The sequence below is a fragment of the Argentina silus genome, assembly GCF_951799395.1.
Source record: "Argentina silus genome assembly, chromosome: X".
Lineage (NCBI taxonomy): Eukaryota > Metazoa > Chordata > Actinopteri > Argentiniformes > Argentinidae > Argentina > Argentina silus.
In genome coordinates this window covers 36472653-36493516 of record NC_139653.1, presented here as the reverse complement: position 1 = coordinate 36493516, position 20864 = coordinate 36472653, and the positions used below count along the sequence as shown (strand labels likewise).

Here is a 20864-nt window from a genome sequence, read left to right as displayed (position 1 = left end):
AGTACAGAGTATCACATCTGATGTATTCCTTTAAAGTTTGCATATTCACTTCACAGACATTTATTTCACATTGTCTAGGCCATGTGGACCAAATTAAGGACAGTTCTTACATCAGCTGTAAATCTGAGATCATCGAAATCAAAACTATGTAAATGTTGCCACAGTGCTAAACTGGGTTGAACCAATAAGCGACAAAACAAAACATTATTATGTGAGTAATCAACGTCTATCATCATCAACATAGACTGAGCTATTTCTCTGATTGTCTGACAGCATTATAAATGAATGACAAAAAACTAAGTTTTAAGTGAGAAGTCATGGCTTGCCCAAAGCCGCTGACAGGAAATTCAAAATGAACGCCACCACCCACAGCTTCACCTCTGCACTAAAAAGGTTTTCCAGCACACCGTTTTGATACCTGCTATAGTGCTGTATGTTGGTCTACTGTACTTCAAATAACATGTACTCACCACTGGGCAGGTTGTTTAGGATTAAAAGCTCATTCAGCTCAGGTCGTTAATTATATCTGGTTTATTGTCCCCCGCCGAGGAAATTGGAGAGGAGGTCTCTGTCTGTTCTTATGTCATAAACGTTTCTCCAACATCACTGGGACAATTTTGATAAAACTTGGGTGTATGATGGGTCTTGCCATACGGATGGGACATTTACGAAATTCCCTGATTGGCCCAATCAAGATGTCTTGCCAGAGAGACTGTTTAGGAGTTTTGAGGTGACGTCACTAGCACGTCATAATGTGGTGCAAAGTAGAGAGCTAGGAGTGTAGCTCTCCGTAGTAGGAATTTAGCCTCACAATTCTGGTATAATATTCTGAGGAAACAAAGCAAGCTGTATAAAGCAAGACTGATAAATGACTCAATAAGAACTACAGGTTTCCAGTAACTTCAGTCTGGCTACGAATGCAGCTATAGGCAGTAGCCTAATGAATTGGGGATATTATTTGTTTGTGAAGTCTGTTATGCAGCTATGTTCTTACCGAACCAGCTATATCAATACGGAACCAGCGTTGTGTAACTTTGGTTTAGCAGTCGCATCTGTAACCAAATAATTTGCCATGGAATTTTTGTCTTATCTCACGGATTGGGAATAATATTTAGAGAAATCAACACAAGAAGCAAGACTGATGGAAATATTGGCCTGCAAAATTGGTTAGCCTCTTGGTGAAATTTGTGTTGAAGTTATTATATCAATATGGAATTAGTACAATAGTAGCTATTGGCTCCCAGATTATTTCTCTTTGGTCACAGAAGGTGATCGCACAAAGAGAAAAGCCACTCTGTGTGCAACGGGGACACAGCACTGTTTAACAGAGACAACTGTGTTTCATGTTAAGTTTATGATAAACGTCTTGCTTCATTTACATTTTCTCCTTTACTCTCTTTTATATATGGGCGCTATATCATTTCTGCCTTATATTCAGTTAATGCTAGAATGACCTCCGTCTGATCCAGGATGCAAAAGACATTTCGTTCCTGCACTGAAGAAGGTGTAGGGGGACCCCGGGAAGGTTTTCACATAGTTGCTTGGTGTTTGGATGGTTCTGTTGCTGCCTGCTTATGTTATTTTGCTAAAATAGTTGTAATCACACCCAAACCACATAGGGTTTACTAAACCTTTTAGTTTAATGATTTGATCTCAGTGAATATCGTAGCCAAGCTCTGATCCATCCAACCACGTCTTGAAACCTGGTAAACTAAAACGGCTGAACTAATTGTTACAATATTCAGGAGATGTGTAGACATTGGCACGGTGAGCTTATAAAATGGCATAAAAATCTGTGGTCAAGCGACAGAGAAATTAGCCAAGACGATTTGGCAGATAACTAGGCTGATGCTGCCCAGCTGGCTATGATGGGGGAGCATTCCAGCTCTTAGATCATGGATAGCAGTGTCGCTGTGGCTCATGTACATGGACAATTATGTAATGAATAAAACAACATGCTCTCAGAGCTGAGTCTACAGTACAAAGCTTGTGTTTCAGCCATGTAACAAGTTATAAAGGACATGTGCCAGGCCAACAATGATTTGTACCTCTGGCGCTCACACAGAAAGTTAGTAATGACTGGGCCAGACAACAAACAAAACACCTGTGTTTTTGTGGAGTGATCCTGCAGGCCTAATGGCAATTTTGGTAAATAGGCGATTCTGTGAAGAGGGAAGATATGAAGTGGTCTTCTGGTGAGCATACAGACTGAGGAAGATAATGAGAAGAAAGTCTCTGATGAGAGAAGAGGAAAGAGAATGTTAGGCCAACAGCCACTGGTTACTAATGACTGTATAAATCTTTAAGTCGAAGCCTCTGGGTGTGCAGTGGAAAATTATGAAATGATGAGAGATAGGGAAGTGAGGGGAAAGAGTAGGGCATGATAGAATTTCAATAGACATAGAATGAAGTGACAGACTGCATTTTAAGAGGTTAAATTGTCTGTTGAGATTCCCTGAAATAATCAATTGAAATCAATAAAAAGGTACCAGTTGAATCAAACAAAGTTTTCTACAACATAAACAAATGTAGTGATGCACTTGCAGTTACTGATTAATTATTAATTATTTATTGATCAGCAAAGAACAATAAATCATCCAATCTCTCCATCACGGTGGAGAACTTCCCTCCACACCCCCCACAGCAAATAATCTTGGGGTGATCCTGGACAACCAACTGTCCTGTGCGGCTAACATCACAGTAATGGCCCGCTCCTGTAGATTCTTCCTCTACACCATTCTAAGGATATGCCCATTTCTCACAAGAGAAGCAGCGCAACTCCTGTCATCTCTCGCCTAGACCACTGCAACTCACTTCTGGCTGTGCTCCCTGCCTCCGCCATAAGACCTCTGCAGCTCATCCAGAACGCTGCAGCCTGTCTGCTGTTCAATCTCCCCAAATTCTCCCATGTCCTCCGCAACCTTCACTGGCTCCCAGTAGCAGCTCGCACCAGATTCAAGACCCTGGTGCTCGCCTACAGGGCAGTAAAGGGAACAGCCCCTCCCTACCTGCAATCGATGGTCAGTCCCCAAACCTGGCCCGATCACTCCATTCTTCCACCTTTGCTGGCCGCTTGGCACCGCTATCTCTACGAGGATGTAGTGGTCACTCTGCTCAGTCACAGTTCTTCTCTGTCTTGACGCCCCAGTGGTGGAATGAGCTTCCCACCACTGTCAGGACGGCAGAGTCACTACCTATCTTCCGCCATAGACTAAAGACCCATCTCTTTAGGGTACACCTGGGCTCTTCCTCTCCACCCCCTTCATTACTGTTATAAAAAAAAATCCTTTCTCTAGCACTGTGACTGCCAATGGCACTTGTTCCTATCAAAGGTTATACTTACACTGACTGTAGTATAGATTCACTTACTTAGACAAATGTACATATTGTTAGTCGCTTTGGAAAAAAGCATCTGCTAAATGACTTAAATGTAAATGTAATGTAAAACATACTTAGCCTCTAGCGCCAAGGCAAAGACTCCAGCTGCTTCGGGAGCTGCCGCTGAGGTTCCAGAATGCCGCAGGGTGCAGTTCCCATACAGGTCCGTGGTGGCCTACCAGAACACAACCATGCAAGGAAACAAAGGAAATGTGTAGTCAGTGGTTGGTTATAGCAGTCAGCTATCTCTCTCTCTCTCTCTCTCCCACTCCAAGAACAAAGACATTTATATATGGCATTAGTGACTTACAGATTTTTTCCAAGGATAACTCAGTGGTGACATAATTCCCCCAATAGATACTGAAATAACAACAGAGCAGACAGTAATAGCCTGCTGGTCTGTGTTAAGTCACAGTGTAATTTTCACTCTCCTCTAGTATAGTCTAGTTTAGTCTAGTCTGATGAACCTGGGTGAGGTGTCTCTGTGAAGGGGTTGTCTGGGGTGTCTTTTGTAGGCCAGATTATTTCAGGGACCGAGTTTGTGTCAGGGGAGGCTGGTGGAGATACATTGTAATGCAGGGAATGGAATAAGATTGGTATCAAACACCTCTGAGCCTCCCATGGTTTGTATCCATTACAATATTCTGATATTCATTTGCAAAAATATGGGTTGTGCTATTATTGTAGAATATAACGTTCTCACCCTTATAGTTTAGTTTACAAACGAATACCAGACCAATGTGATATAGTGAACTTGTGTTTTGACATTGATGAAGGCGGTAGGAGATCCCTTAAGACAACTACGAGAGAGGGGTCCTTAATGGCTGTGAATGACATGATCAACAGAGTACGTTGTGAGCTGTCTATTTCAGTGCCTGAAGGAATTGTTGATATTTCGAGCACCATTGACCATCTTTGTCTCAGGAGAGTGACACAGAGAAACAGAGCACACTTATCCCATCCTTCCCCTTAAATCTCCCCTTGACATTTCACACCTGTACTGCAATTACAGGGTTACAACTTCCTCCATCTCAACCAGGATCCTTTCTAGGGACCCTGAATGGGGTGAGATGCATATGAATATGGAATAGATTGAATAGTCTATTTCCATCTCTGGCAATTGTAGGAATAAAATAGGATTGAGCAGCCATTGTGAAAGAATGTATGAAATGGATTCAAATTGATTGAAAATGTCCATTAAGAAAAGCAGTTACATGAAGCGATTACAATTTCTCTTAAAGACTAAACCATCATGCAGGCGTTCAGGGAAAAAATAATCTTTTTTTTTTCTGCACTATTTTACAGTCCAGTTATTTGATTGAAAATGAAAAAGCTAAAGAAAATTAATATTCTTCAAGAATGTATGGCCAGCTGTGCACACACACACATACTCACCACGCCAGCCTCTGGGTTCCTCTTGCGTCCGTTGCTGAAGGTGGATGCGAGGGTGGATGAACAGCTCTCGTCGTAGAGTGCCGTACGTCCATCATTGATGGCTGAGTTTATGGAGATGGTCCACATGCTGGAGGCATAACCGTCGCAGTTACAGTCGTCATAGCTACCGCCGTCTCCCGAAGCCCACACGTAGATGCTGCCTCTTCCTGCTCGACCCTACGAGACCAACCAAGAAACTTTGGGTTCATAAAATGTAGCTAATAGTACAGTATTAGCAATAGTGGCACTTTGATACGGTGCGTGAGGATTTGCCAACACTCCTCTTTCCGGAACACTAAAAGGTTTCTTCAAAACGAAAACATTGGCATCTACATGTGCTGTAAAACATAATATTTCACAAATAACCTTGTCTAAAAGGAGAAAAGCAGAGCTTTATTTTTCAGGGCCAGTCACTAAGTGTCTCTTGCTGCGGACATAATTAGATAATGGCAGAAAAGCTTTCATCTTTTAGATGTCATGAGGGTACGTAGCGCTATGATTTTTGAAACTCAAGGCTCTGTATTTTCCTCTGGCTGTGGTGCCTGAGACATCATTGTGTTATGATGGCTCTTATCTACTGTAGCTGACAATCAGGGAACGGGAGCGAGAGAGAGAGAGAGAGATGTTGTACTGTAGAAGAAAGAGATGGAGTGAGAGATTTCTATTTTCCAACTGCAAATCAACCTTTGAATCCTTTCAGATCTTGAAGAAGCAGGTGGGTGAGGGCTGAGAGCTGAGGGGCAATTTAGAATTGGGCATTGGTTTTCTCTTCACTCTTCTAGCTACAAATGATCAGTGCATCAAATTCTGGTGTTACAAACCTAAGCTAATGTCAGGTTGAGTGTAAGTATGGTCTGTTTAGTAATTAGTTGAGCTAACACTTTGGTGGGGGTGTGGGAGGGATGCAATCCTGGTTGCACAAACAAACCCCAGAGCTGTATTCCATTAGTCTTCTTAATAACTTGGCTTCTCTTATCCTCCTGCCTGTATTTCCACTGAGCCTATAGGACTGGCTATAGGGAGGTAATGTGTTGGAAAACCCTTCAGCTTTAGGATCAGAGGAAGGGTCAATTATATTTCCTGCCAACAGGATATGGAATTAGTCCACTGGCAGTTAAGTATAACTTAATTAAAATATTCATATTGGTCAGTAATTGTGTGCAATTGTCACCCAATAACAATTATACTTCATGTATTTATGTTATTTGTATTTAATTTCATTATTATATGATTGTATTACATTTGTTGTGACCAGACATGTCACAATTGTAATATTAGATGTATTAATATTGTTGTATTTCTAATACTGTGATAACTATCACCATTACCTCCTTTTGGCAATATTTACAAAAATGTATGTCATGTCAATAAATGTAACTTAATCGAATCGAATCAAATTGAACTTTAATGTCCAACCACAGCTGAAAATGATCCAGTATTTTTCCACTTCAACCACAGGCTCTACCTACAGTGTCCCTCTGTTACATTATCATGACTCTCCTCCACACCATTTGAAGATATTGAAGATATCCTCCATTTCTCTGTGTAACACAGATATAATAAGATAAATAAATGAGCGGAGCGAAGATAGAGACACATTCAAAACGCATCAGTGTCTTTTTAAATAAAATAACATAACATTTCCTTTGTGCCTTTTTTATTGTTGTTTTATTTAGGGTGTGTTGTTGCATCCACCTCTCCTCTCTTGAGGAACAATGAAATAGAAGAGGATCCTCTCTCCAGCACAATTATCCCTGTCCCTCTATACTGACTATCAAAGGGTTTTTTGAAATATGGTGAGATCACCTAGGAGCTTGCCTTCTGTCTCCAGCCCTACCCCAGAGTGAAGCACCCTCATATACATCTGTACCACTCCCCCTGGAATATTCCCTGTGATTTATTCCTATTATCCACAGTGAATTGCAAAACTAAGCTGTTTCCACACTCCAGATGCAAACTAAGTGACTCATTTAAAGTGATTGGACGAGAGCGGAGGATGACAAGTGGACGTGAACTCTTGGAGAGAATTAGGAAAACATACATCAGTAATAGAACATTTCCTATTGAATGATTCCCCTCTTGGTTGGTGGAAAATAACCATACTTGTGTTGCTGTGTACTGTACAAAATGTAACATGCATAGCTTATGTAATGGCTTATACAATGTAAGTGATGATTAGCATTTGAGAGGCTGAGTGGAATACGGCTTGATTAGTTGTGTTTATTTTATCAGGGGTTAGAGCACATTTGCTGCTACTCAGCAGCGCTGCCAGAGATAGGGTTATATTAGAGGCCATATCAGACTACCAGCCAGACCACCCCCCTGCATGTGGCATTATGATTAATCAAGCAGGTAATTGGCACTGGCACCATCAGCATGCTAACTGTGACTGTGTGTGTGTATGTGTATATAAAAAAAATCTGCTATGAACTGCACTCAACCAGTAACCCCAGTAGCAACAGCCCAGGAAGCTCTGTAGATTGGACATTATCTACCTTGTTGACCCCATCGGCCATGGCCTGCAGGGTGAGCTCACGTGGGCCATCTACTGTCTTGCCGTCGTCCGTGGGTCCCCAGCTGGCGCTGTAGATGTCGATGACCTGGGGCATGTGACTGATGGATGATGCCTCAATGATATCTGTCATGAAGGGCTGGTCCAGCATCCTGATTCCTGGGAGGGTGGCGGAAGAAGAGAAGGGGAGAGAAAGAGAGTAGAGGAGAGAGATAGATACTTGTAGTGTACTGTATGTTACACATTGTCAGGTGGATAGGTAAAATACTCTTTTAATTATAGGTATCTCTTTTATATTAAAAGGCAAAACACTACGATAAAAAAAGTCCTTTAAAAAAATGAATAAGTCGTCTCTCCACAGAAAATAGCAATGCCAGAAAGCAATTTGTTGTTGACAGAGCGTAAATGAAACCATTTGCAATTGGAACTAATGCCAGAGTTCTGAACATGAGCAGAGCAGAGCACGTATGATGTATCAGACTGTCAAGCTATTTTATTTTCCTTGTATTGCTGATTCCGGAGCCAGGGAGAATCAATAAGTTGTGGAAGCATGGAATTTGTTGTTGTCACTCTGCCATGTACTCAACCTGACCTTTGGTATTTACAATAATTGTACACTGAAGAACCAAAGGTATACATCTGTCAATTTGGATTCCTTCATAGCTTGGAGAGGGTCTATAAAGCTTATTGTAACCATTACATTGTTGTGTTAGATGCCTTTGATAAGACACATGTTTAACTACCTTTACTTAAATTATTATTAAATTAATATTATTACAGAATGATAAACAGCAATTATCCAGTTGTACTACTACCACTACTGTACTACTAGGACTGTGTGTGTGTGTGTGTGTGTGTGTGTGTGTGTGTGTGTGTGCTTTTGTGTGTGTGTGTGTGTATGTGCTTTTGTGTGTGAGCCCATCACAGCAAACCATACATACCTGCCACTTTAGAATCGTAGGCGACTCCAACCCCACATATGTTGTTGTTGGCTGCTGCAGACACCTCTCCTGCACACCTGGTTCCATGACTGTGAAGAGCAACAGAGAGGAGGGTTATTTATTATTAGGGGATGGAGGGAGGTTTGTTGAATGTGCTATTAATAGTTATTTAAGAGCTGGCTTCTGTATAAGGACCTGGGTATTTGTTTTCTTTAAAATACTTTCAGCTTTTGTTTGGGCTTGCCTGGAATGCAAGATAGACAGAACTTGCACTTTTGGTACAATGTGATTGGTTCCATTGAGCAAGGCATAATACATCAAATGCAGCTAATATCATTTAAAGAAAACACATTTACAGTGTTGGGGAGTTCCACGCCATAAGAATTCAACTATCAGTTTCACTGCATATTTCAGTAGCATGGTGGAAGTTCAACTAAATTCAAATCTAAAGGTTAAAATGTAACCCAAGTTCTCCTAAGTAGATGTGGGAGACCCCCCTATGGGACACGCACTTTTGTGTACCTTTCACTGAAGAGCCCTATTCAATCACGCCAGTGATGCTTGCAGGTGATAGGCAGGGCTATCACCCTTCCCTTAAATGGAAGCAGCACCACTTCATCCAGTGAACCACTCTTCACAGCTCAGCATGAGAAGGGCAATTAGGTGAGACGCATGTGGCTATGGACGCATTGGCTGTTCTGACCAGGACGTAATGTCCCTGCAGGAAAGGGGAAAAGTGCTTGAGGGCTATAAACACAGTGTAGAGCATGAGCATGTTTATGTGCACTGTTAGAAACGACCCAACTAAATGCCTCACACCGAGCGTCCATCATGTAACGCCCCCATTCCTGAAGTGGGCCAGTCTTACTCTCAGGACTGATCACCAGGCCCATTGTCTGTGAGCTGGGACAGGATGTCCCCCATGACCAGTGTGGGGAGAAGTGAGCCAGGATTGGTGGAGCTGTGACTTGAGCTGTCGGAAGGCTTCAGAGCAGGCAGGAGACCAGACCCAGGGCTCATCCTTCTTCAGCAGGTTCTTCAGCAGGTAGCGCAGTGGCGCAGTTGTGATGGAGTACTGCGGGAGGAAACGGAGGTAGTAAGTACGCTGTCATGCCCAAGAAGGAGGCAACCTGGATAGCAGAGGTGGGGTCTGGGACACGGTGAATGGCATCTGTGTTGGAGTGGAGTAGGAAAATCCCCTCAGCCGGGAGGCAGTCAATTGTCAATAGTCAAAAGTCAATTGTCGAGGTGGAGAACACGCACTTCTGTCCATTGAGTGTGAGGTAGTGCTTGGCCAGTGCCAAGATTACACTGTGGAGGCACTCATCGCGGACGTCGGGGGTGGAGCCATGTACCATGTACCTATGTCGTCAAGATAAATGGCAACCCCTGGAATCCCTGCGAAGACTGACACCATGATCTTTTGGAAGCAGCTTGGGATGGAGCTCAAGCCAAAAGCCATGCGTGTGTAGCAGAAAACCCCTTGATGGGTGAGGTTGCGACTGTTTGGGTGTAGTGGCACTTGAAGATAACCCTGACGGAGGACCATCTTGATGAAGACCGTGGAGCTGTGGAACAGGGCAGTGAGTTCTTCAGCAGTGGGAAGGGGGTATTTGTCTGAAATGATGGCCATATTAGCAGCTTGCAGGTCGAAGCAGACATGCAGGCCTCCTGACTTCTTCTTTGCTATCACAAGGTTGGAGATTCAAGAAAATACATTAACAGGCTCAATAATGTCAGCTTCAATCATCAGTGTACACATCTTGAATGCCACCTGTCTGGAGCTAACATTGTAAATGATGGTAGAGGACATTTGGGCATGTTGTTGGGGCTGCATACTTTGTAAAAGTGGTTTAACTTTCCACAATTCCTGCACATTTGCGCTCTTGCTGGGCAATTTTGGGCTCTTGAGTTGTGGACAGAGGAACCCCAGTTGCCAAAAGGCTGACGTGCGCAGGGCCGAGGCAGTGATGCGAACTGCATGCTCTCTGTGTTTATCGCAGTCTGGAGGGCGGGACATTTGCGCTAGTCCGGCATCGTCGGCGAACAATAGTGTCTTGAAAGAGGGAGCTAGCTTGGCTGCGCAGGCTGCTGCGGACTCCACTTGAAATGCCAACTGGAGAGCCCTTGCAAGTGTCAAGTCACCAGGTTTGAGTAGCAGTATTTCTCTCACTTTGGCATTGTGTGTGTGCTCGATAAGTTGATCCCTTATCATTTCATCTTGTTGTTTCCTGAATTTACACAAGCATGCTAGACCTACTGCCTCGCTCAGTATCTGGTGTCGTCTCCAGAATTGGAAACGACAGAGGAGAGCTCTTTGGGGAGCAGAAAAGTGTGCTTTTAGTAGAGCAACAGTGTCCAGATATTTGACTGCGAGGCCGACAGTCCCGAACACGTGCTGCCTCTCTGCGCCTAGGCAGTGTAGCCGTAGTGCTTTTAGCACTTTAGCATCAGTCACATTATCCGAGTCTAAACCCATCGCGGTTATGAATGTTTCAAAGGATTCAGTCCATCGAGTCTATGGAACCGGGGGCTCACTCGGGAAGAGCAAGGAAGGGAGAGGGTGGTGGTAGGGAAAGTTCAGCCATCCTTGTCGCCAAATGTTGTGTTTGCAAGGAAACAGGACAATGTGTAGGAAGTAACTTTGTTCCTTTGCTCCATAACATCAACTGACGTACAACATGTCTACCTTTATGATAGGGTGGGGTCCTGCAAGCGTCACTGGCCAGTACCAGGCGTGATTGAATAGGGGTCTTCAGCGAAAGGTACACGAGAGTGTGTGTCCCATAGTGAGGGGTCAAATTGAGTTGACTGAAAGAGAACCTTGTAGTTTTCAGTAGTTTATTACTTTTTTGCCATGTAGCAGTGTTGTAAACTGTGTTCGGGAAGCCACTCAAATGTATTGAACTAAATTACCAATTACTTTACAAGGGAAGAAGTGGAACTGCATTAAAGCTACCCTCGAAAGAAATGTAGTTTGTCCAACAAAAAAAAAGTAGTTTGTCAAAAAAAAAAAAAAAAAAGTAGTTCACTACATCGAAACTACTTAATTCAACACACAACACTGAAATCACTGAGAAAGATAAAAACAGGTGAGGTGGAGCAAAATGGGGACACGGGAACCAGTGAGGGAATAAATAGTCGGGACATTTGAATTTCAAGGGCTGGAATAATAGTTACATTTCTATTTATAGTTAAATTCCTTCTTTTTTGTGGGGAAAATGTAGTGAGTAGTGAAAGCAGCTCACTACACTGCTACATGGCAAAAAAGTAATTAACTACTAAAAACACTACTAAGTTTAGAATTTAGTTCAATTCCCACCAAGTTACTGCAAAATGTAGTTAATACATGTAGTGTTACTACGCCCCAACACTGGCAGTAAACTACTATTATTACTACTCCCCCCCTCCCCCAAAAAAACAGGAATTTTACTATTTTTCCCTCACTGCCTCCAGTCTCCCCACTTTGCTCCACCTCATCAGTTTTCTCTCTCTCAGTGATTTCAGAGTGTTTCAATCGCACGCTTTATGTCACATAGACTGGTCATGTTTCCCTGACTGACTGTTGTGTGTTGGATGAAGCAGTTAATGTAGTGAACTCTTTTCCATAGTAGCTTTAGTTTGACAAACTATATTTCTCTCAAGGGTAGCTTTAGTGGAGTTCAACTTGTAACCCTGTAATGTAATTGGTAATTTAGTTAAGTATATTTTCACTGGCTTCCCCTCGACTGTAGCTTCCTCAACACTGCAAATATAGTGCTATTTTAGGCCAGATCTGATCACATGATAATGGTAAGAAGACAGGCATGGCATTTAGGGCCAGAAATCAATGACAATTAGCATTGAGAATCTGTCATTGTGGCACCTGGATAACATTAGCTCTGCCAGTATCTACCACATCTATTTAAAGAAAGAATGAATAAATGGATTGAATCACCCATTTGCATTAAAAACAAATAGTTTAAAGACTGTGACATTTGTAAGAGACATGGGGGGAGTGAGGCGTTTGTGTGTGTGTATGTGTGTGTGTGTGTGTGTGTGTGTGTGTGTGTGTGTGTGTGTGTGTGCATGTGTGTGTGTTTTTGTGTGCTCATCCATGTATGCTTGTGTTCCGCACAGGACAACTGCAGTGAGCTCTCTCTGCTCTCCCAGCATGCTTTGCCACAGACTGCTGCTATTTATAAACAACCAGCTGATTAGCCTGTGAGTCGTGCGCAGCACCAAGTCGGCAATGGCAACGCTACACTAACAACCCACCTGCCTAATACACACACCCTCACTGAACACAGAGGATATATAGTGGAGGAGAGGGGAGCAGTGATGGTGGATGGATTTGATCCTGTTTAATAATCTTATCCTTGAGATGCCCTCGGCAGTAGTGGATCATGCAGTGTGAGGCAGCGATGGGAGTAAGATAAGGTGCTATCGGACAAAGGGTCACGCCTGTGAGCACTGCAGTGAAGAGAGAGTGGATTGATGCCAATCTGTGTCTCTGTGTTTCTCTGTGCCATATTGGGAGCATTCTTGAGGTAGTTCAACGCCAAAAAAGCAACATAAGCTATATGCCTCCATGAAAATTAAAAGAGCTATGAAGAGCTATTTAAATGAGTCAGTCCTTGCCTACTCAGAAGCTCACTGTAGATATGAATAGAAATAGGTACTTAGTGCCATAAAATGTCATACCTGCACTCAAGTCAGCTGAAAAAAGATGAGCAACTATCTTCCAGGAAGAAATGGGTTCTTACTTCCACAAAATGAATTGTACCTGCACTATACAGTAGCTTTCTCTCCTTATTCACCACTCACTGTGTGTGTGTGTGTGTGTGTGTGTGTGTGTGTGTGTGTGTGTGTGTGTGTGTGCACGCCTTGTGTTGTGGAACTTATACAGCAGTATTAATGCACTAGGTCTGAGTGCCCACAGATGACTTAATGGAGCTACATGGAGAGAAAATCAATGCAGAAACTAGGAGGCCATCCAAGCTCTATGTGAGCCAAGGAACAGGTGTGCAAACACAAGCAAGCATGCACACATACACACAGTCATATACACACAAACAAGGCACTTAATGCAGTGGTTCTCAACTGGTCTGGCCTTGGGACCCACATTTTCCCATGGTCATTAAGTCGCGACCCACTTTTATAGAATTCAAACCAAGCAAATTTATTCCTCAAAAATCATATGAACATCATAACTGTAACTGTATAACTGTAACATCATAACTGTAAATATAACATAAAACATAATAACTGTAAATATAACATAAATAAACATAAAATAAAATATAAATAAAATATAAATAAACATAAAATATAAATAAAATATAAAATGTATTTATTTATTTAAGAGATCTGTAAACATATATATATAATATAATCTCTCTGAGTAGGCCTACTAAACGGGCTGTTTTCACTCAACAGGCATTTGGGGTAGCTAATGAGAGAGTTGGGGATGTGCTTTATTCCTGATAAGACTTTCAAAGTCTGGAGTGATGGTAGACAGAGCTACTCTCAGATCATGCTCAGTGTCCAACCTGTTCCTCTGCTTGAATGGTAGGAGGATTTTGACTGCATGAGTGGCGAGGGACGGATACTCTCCCATTACGTCGTTGCACCAGAACTGGGGGAGGCTTATCTCACCGAATTTCCTTTTCAGCGTCCGATCACATGACGGCTCCACCAGCTGATTCTCTTCATTGCTTGGCAACGTGACGCTTTCCATGTCGATTCCGAAGGGGTCAGGTATCCAGTGATCATCTCCATGTTTCTCCGGGAAGTAGTCGTGAAACCGAAATTGGAGTTTAGTGAGATGCTCTGTAATAATTCGTTTCAGGGCATTTTTGTCCGCTGTGTCCAGCTATTGTGCTTCATGACAAGCGTTGGGAAACATGTCAAGTCTGTCTTTGGATACATGATTTTCCCACAATGCGATCTTCTTTTTTAACGCAGCGATTTTGTCAGACTGTGTCCCCTCCCTTGCATAGGCACGTTTAATGTGTTGAGGTGCTCGAACACATCAGAAAGATACGCAACTCGTGCGAGCCAGATTTCGTTGTCAAACAGCTCAGTATACGGAGAGCTGCGATTTCTGCGAAGTTCGTAAAAGCGTGACAACACCTTTCCCCTCGATAGCCAGCGAACTTCCGAGTGATACAACACCTGTACGTGCTCAGAGCCCAGGTCTTTGCACAGATTTGTAAAACACCGACTGTTCTTGGCACTCCGTTTAATGTGGTTCACCACTTTGACGACATCTTTCACTGTTTCATCAAGCACTGGCACCATACCCCTGGCTGCTAATGCCTCTCGATGCAAAAAGCAGTGGTTCCAGGTGTCCTCTCAAGAATTCTCTTCACCATCCCTGAATGTTTCCCGGTCATGGAGGCAACGCCATGAGTTGTGATTCCCACGCACTGTTCCCAGTTCAGGCCCACCAACCCAAGTACAAATCCACAGTGCTGAAAATGTCCTCTGCCTTTGTAGTGGTAGGGAGATCTCTACAGCAGAGAAATTGCTCCTGTAAGTCTCCCTCCCACACATGTCTCACATAAATAAGTAAAATTGCATGGCTAGCAATATCTGTAAGGCATAGTAAGCGCTTGACTGGATGCCTGCTGTGGTCTGTTGTTTTATGTCACCAGACATTTCTTCAATGCGCCTACCTATGGTATCATTCGACAGTGGTATGGTCTTCAGCTTATCCGCCGCTGATTGATATAGCACCTGTCTGACCATGTCCATTGCTGCAGGTAAGAGAAGCTCTTCTGCTATTGTGTGGGGTTTCTTGGCCTTTGCAATATGGTTAGCTACGTGGTATGATGCGCGGAGTGCCTGTTCTAGTTTTGAACATGATGCTATTAGGCACTTCTGCGATGCCCTCAGCTCATGGAGTCGTCTTTCAAAGTACTCGACTGGTTTGTCTTTGCACGTAGGATGTTTCGTTTCTAAATGACGTTTTAATTTAGATGGCTTCATGCTCTCTTGTGTGAGCACTTCCATACATACCACACACTGTGGTTTCAGTTCCTTTTTGTCCTCAGTGTATGTAAATCCATATTTGACATAATTGGGGTCATACTTGCGCTTCGCCATAGTTAGCTACTGCTCAAATGGTGCGAATGTGACCATCGCAACGGCTAGCCCGTCTTTTTCACGCACGTCTGTCAAAATAAAAGTTTGACATCAAATAGCTAAGCACTAGAACTATTTTTGGCCTTTCTAGTGTTAAAATAATAATAATAATTTTTTTAAAAAAGCATTATTTATTTTTTTGACCACACTCCACGACCCATTTTTGGGTCGCGACCCACCAGTTGAGAAACACTGACTTAATGCACAAATACACAATACCACCTACCATTTTACACACACACACTTACAAGTGCATGGTTCACACACTGAACAGTAGAAAAACATTCTATACCAAAAAATCCTCTGGGGCCTGTGAACTCAGAGGGGCTGGGTATAGATAACGGTGCCTCACCTGTTAAACCAGTCGTCCGTGTAGCGGGGGTACGGGTATGGGTCATTGCTACTGAAGTCATAGCTCGCCTCTGCGTTCTGAAAGGAGAGGACAAAAACAGATTGGATCACACAGGGTAGGAGACACAATGCCATGTCATTATGTGTGTGTGTGTGGGTGTGTGTGTGTGTGTGTGTGTGTGTGTGTGTGTGTGTGTGTGAGAGAAGAGAAGAGAAGAGAAAACAAGAATATAGCTTTGACACAGGGCTATAGGTCCTCTCTTAGCAGTGCACTGACCTTATCAAAGTCAGTCATGTCCAGACTAAAGCTAGGCTTCACTGCTGTGGGGATGTTTTACACACCACTGAGCTGTGGTTATATGTTACTGACTGGTTCTCTCAGTGCTTTCTGTGTTTGTTTCTTTGTTTGTTTATTTGTGAGTTCACATGCCCTTTAAATTAACTGTGATGTGTTGTGTGGTTGGTTGCACTTCTGGTCATTGTCCCATTCCCATTTCATAGCCTTCCATGTGTACCACTGAAAATATACTAACTTGTTGATCATGATTGTGAAAGATGGAGTTGCAATTACAAATGATGTAGACGAAGTCCAAATATCAATCAACTAAATATCAATCAACCAATGTCTTAATGGACACACACACACACACACACACACACACACACACACACACACACACACACACACACATTGTTTTGTGCCACCTGAATGGTAGATAATGATCAAATATTAAACTGGATTTAATGTTGGGCACAGCAGGGGAGACTGAGGGAGACACTGAAACCCTAATTACTCCCACTATTTAATTCCATGTGGCAAAAAGTAAAAGGAGCGGAATTAACAGCGAAAAAGCAGGGGAAAACAGCAGGAGTAACACAAATCTGTCGGAGAGTCATCAATCCAGTCAGCATAATCAGCTCTGGAGGAGGAACAGACACACACAAACACACACACACACACACACACACACACACACACACACATAATAGAATAGAATAACTTTATTTTTCTCGGAAGAGAACTTTGGTTTAAGTTGCCAGCAACAGACAGTACATTAGAAACAAAAAAACTAAACTTTGTTAAAGTCTTCAATAAAGATAACCAAAGTTATAAAAATGTTAAACAATAGAATAGCAGTAAAGTGGATGTAATATTCCACATGTCCAGCTAAAGCTTCAAGACGAATACAAATTTAGTAAAACAAATAACAGCTCTTCATCTACTAATTCTGTTTGTGTCTCAAGATGCGCTGTTTCATTCATTAGTTTAACTGATATTGGCGCAAAGCTTTTGACAAGTCCATTGGCTGACTGAGGGGCTGACAGGAACAAGGGCTGGTATTTAGTGAGGATGACTCAGTGAGGGACAAAGAAATGCCGAACACTGGTGTCTGTCTGCTCTGCTCATCTGCTGTACTATGGCACTCTGTAATTACCTACACTTAGCAGGTAACTGGATGAACAGGCTCCATGCACAGTGGTGGCATGATAAAGTGTTCGTTAAGAGGCTGATACCTCTGTAATGTGTTACAGGACACAGAGATGGGCTAAGGATGAAAGATATGCTATGCTGTGGTCGGGACGGATTCTGTGTCCACTCTCCCCCACTCATTTTATTTTGCCATTACTCAGCTGTAAGAATAGATATTGAAAGGCTTTATACAGGATAAATTAGTCCACATTAAAATAATACCTCAGTTTGTGATAAGTAATAAAATAACATAATGATAATGTATACAATTACCACATCACTGTAAGTGTGCAAAACATATACGGTGTAATTACAGCAAACAGTAGGTAAATGTTCTTACACAGTAAAGTACAACTAATAAAATTGTTGGTCTGTGTAATATACAGTACCAGTCAAAAGTTTGGACACACCTTCTCATTCAATGGTTTTTCTTTATTTTTTATTATTTTCTACATTGTAGATTAATATTGAAGACATCAAAACTATGAAGGAACACATATGGAATTATGTAGTAAACAAAAAAGTGTTTATATTGCATCATGAAAGGCAGTATACCAACCTCAACATACTGTATGTATGCATGGCTCAACTGAGACTATGAAGCTGCACACAGCAAATACAGACAAAGACTGAGTGTGAACAGTTTGTATCTGAAGATGACGAGCACAGCAAACAGGTCAGGAACACTGAGTGAGGAGAGAAGAGGAGAGGAGAGGCAAGTCTGAGGTGAACAACAGCACCTGAACATGTCCATTTACTCTGCTATATTCTCTACCTCACCTCTCCCCCCTATCATCCTCCCATCACCTCCCTCATCATCCATCAGAGGGGAGCAGGAAATTGGGTTCCAAACACCTGTCTATTTCTGTGTGAGCAACAGGAGTCAGAGTGATGATTTCTAGCAAGTCCTACATAACCATCCCTTGCCCTTTGTTGTTTGCAGTTCTACAGGGACTGGTTAGGTGTACATGTGACAGACTGGGTTTGAACTTGGGTCGCCTCCGTGCCATTGACCTAAAGTGTATACATCATCTCAAAAAGCTAACACAAGTCTTCAGGTCTCAGGCAAGGTTTATCTACTGAGCATGGTCATTTGTGAATATACTGTATTCATCACAAGCAAAATTACTGTTTTTCATAGAAGGTCAATCCTCCATATCCTCACAAGGAAGGAGTATTGCTAATAAATTATATACACACTAGAGATGCTCTCATGCATCCTTCTGAGCAACACTTTCTCATTCTCATTATGAACAAAGGAAGGTCATATGATTATAAACACTATACATAAAATAGTTGCACAAGCCTTGAATGATCCAACTGAAGCTCTCTAGGTGTCTATGCTCATTCAAAGTCAGAGAAAATACACCATGGACACACATTGCAATGATTAGTCATACATTTAAATGAAAAAGCCTACACATTTGTATGCTGAATGTGAGAAAAGAGATATGATTCTTCTTCGTCTTACAGTAACACTTCATCTACATATTTAGCTCACCAATTGTGTCATGACATGTATGCTAGGTGTCAAACCACTCAATGTTAGACTCCCATAACAAAGCACACACACACAAGCAAGCACACACACACACACACACACCTTGTATGAGATGAGCCCCTTATGGTGGTGTGACATCATCACCACAGGTTGTCATGGCAATGTCTCATGGAGGACGGAAGCAAAGGAAAGTAATACAACACTATAAAGACATAAACAAATCCCAACACAACCCACTGCTCCCTGTACACCCTTCAGCCTGTTGAGATAGGGGACCCCACTCATGGCCCTGGCAAACCTCTAGTCAAAGAGAGACTTTTTAGAACCTTGACACGACCCATACATCACATTCTCCCTCCTGACTAAAGTCCTTCAGATGATAACACTTTGAGGTAGTTATACTGTATGTTATCAAGTACTAAGTTGAAGAGCTGGCTATTGTTATGGAAAATACATTGATAGAACTGTTTTCAGGTTATACACTTTCATATGACTGATACAACTTGTGTAAATACTGTGATTACATTTTCTCTTGCCACACCTCTAAAGTTATATAGCCATTGTTCTGAGAAGCACTGTATGATTTACCATATGAATAGCAGTGGTTTCGGAGGGAGTGGTGAGGGAGAGCAGTAATGGGGGGACAGACGTATCTTGCCGATAGGTGTGAAATGTTGAACACCGATTGATCAATGAGAAAGTCTCCCCATTGTTCTCGCTCTCTCCCCCCCTCCCTGCGTAAGCACAGACCCATCAGCTGATAGACGTTGTGGCGCCTACCATTATGTTTCATCTGTATAAAAGACAATCTTGAGAATCACCTCTTCAGACTTGCGCTAAACAGACCCCCGGATTTACGCTGGGCTGCTGTTAGGCTCCTGTCTCTTGTTTGCAAGCAATAAATACCAGACTCAGATATTGTGGCTACTCAGGACTTCTTGAATCTCACCTCCGAAGAGCTGAAGTACAGAGTGGTAAATCCTAGACATCCACCACACTATGCACAGAAGGGGAAATGAATAAATGACTTCCAGTCTTACCTTACACCTGCTGCCCATTGATAGTGGCCTCATATCATTATAATGACAATGCCACTGTGGAAGACAGACTGATTTACTAATTCTGCCCATTTTAATTGTGTACAGTATCAGCTTCCACATGCCATGAAAGTAAATTGCATTAAATATTATTCATTCATATGCAATTCATTAAAAAAAGATAAATAATTCACATATAATACTTAATACACATAAACATATACACGCATATAGACACTTATAATTTCCCATTTTTATTCCATATTGAATTCCAACCTTCAGATGTCCACAGGTTAACCCATCTTTCCCAGTGTACTAATTGTATAATAGTTTTGACCTTCTGTATTTGTATAATTTCTGCTGAAAATTCCCTAAAAATAAATATTTCACCTAAGAGTATAATCACATTTCACAATTAATGGGCCTGGTTGCCCAGATCCCCCAATAATATAGATTGCAGGTCTATCTGCACACTGATATTATGCCTTAACAACCATTCCTGGACCTGAATCCAAAAGTCAGCCACCGATGGACAGTACCAAAATAAATGATCTATTGATTCTGTTACCTCATGAAAGAATCTACACAAAGCTGACTGTTTTTGTTTTTGTAGCAAGAATTGTATAAAAAAGTTTAAATTGAAAAGAACAGATTGCTGTGTCAACTGTTGTTTTGTATGTTGCCTGGGGTGGTTCAGTGGTCTAGCACCATAGCCTACAGTGCACACGTATGCCCATGTCGGTATGGGTTCAAATCCGCACATGCCCTGCTGACATGCCCTGCTGACTCAAAAATAACCTTTAAACAATAAAAAAAATGTTGTATATTAAATCATAAACCTGATGCCATGCTATTGGGACATCAAAAATCTGTTCCGAACTATCTTGAATTTTATATGGCATAGTTGTCAAACCTTTTGAGTGAAACTGATACAGTTTATGGTTTATATTAATAATTTAATTTGTGTTTTTTAATGTGTGGCAGACTAATTTGTTCCCTTCTCTAAACATTTGCATTGAGTATACACCTCCATACAGTTTTGTTAGTTGCTTGTGTGACATGATTTTACAGTCCTTGTTCATGATTAATAGAAATAATACCCTTTGCTAAA

General features: G+C 42.0%; 1 protein-coding gene across 1 annotated transcript in view; it reads right to left on the bottom strand.

Annotated features, from left to right (window-relative positions):
* pcsk2 (proprotein convertase subtilisin/kexin type 2) overlaps positions 1 to 20864 on the bottom strand; it is a gene marked incomplete at both ends in the record, with an annotated part of 62193 nt that overhangs the window by 7159 nt on the left and 34170 nt on the right. The window contains 5 exons of the mRNA XM_083696274.1: positions 3453 to 3553; positions 4774 to 4989; positions 7308 to 7483; positions 8266 to 8354; positions 15746 to 15822. Of these exons, the coding sequence (XP_083552400.1) occupies positions 3453 to 3553; positions 4774 to 4989; positions 7308 to 7483; positions 8266 to 8354; positions 15746 to 15822 (659 nt within the window). The remainder of the gene's footprint in view (positions 1 to 3452; positions 3554 to 4773; positions 4990 to 7307; positions 7484 to 8265; positions 8355 to 15745; positions 15823 to 20864) is intronic.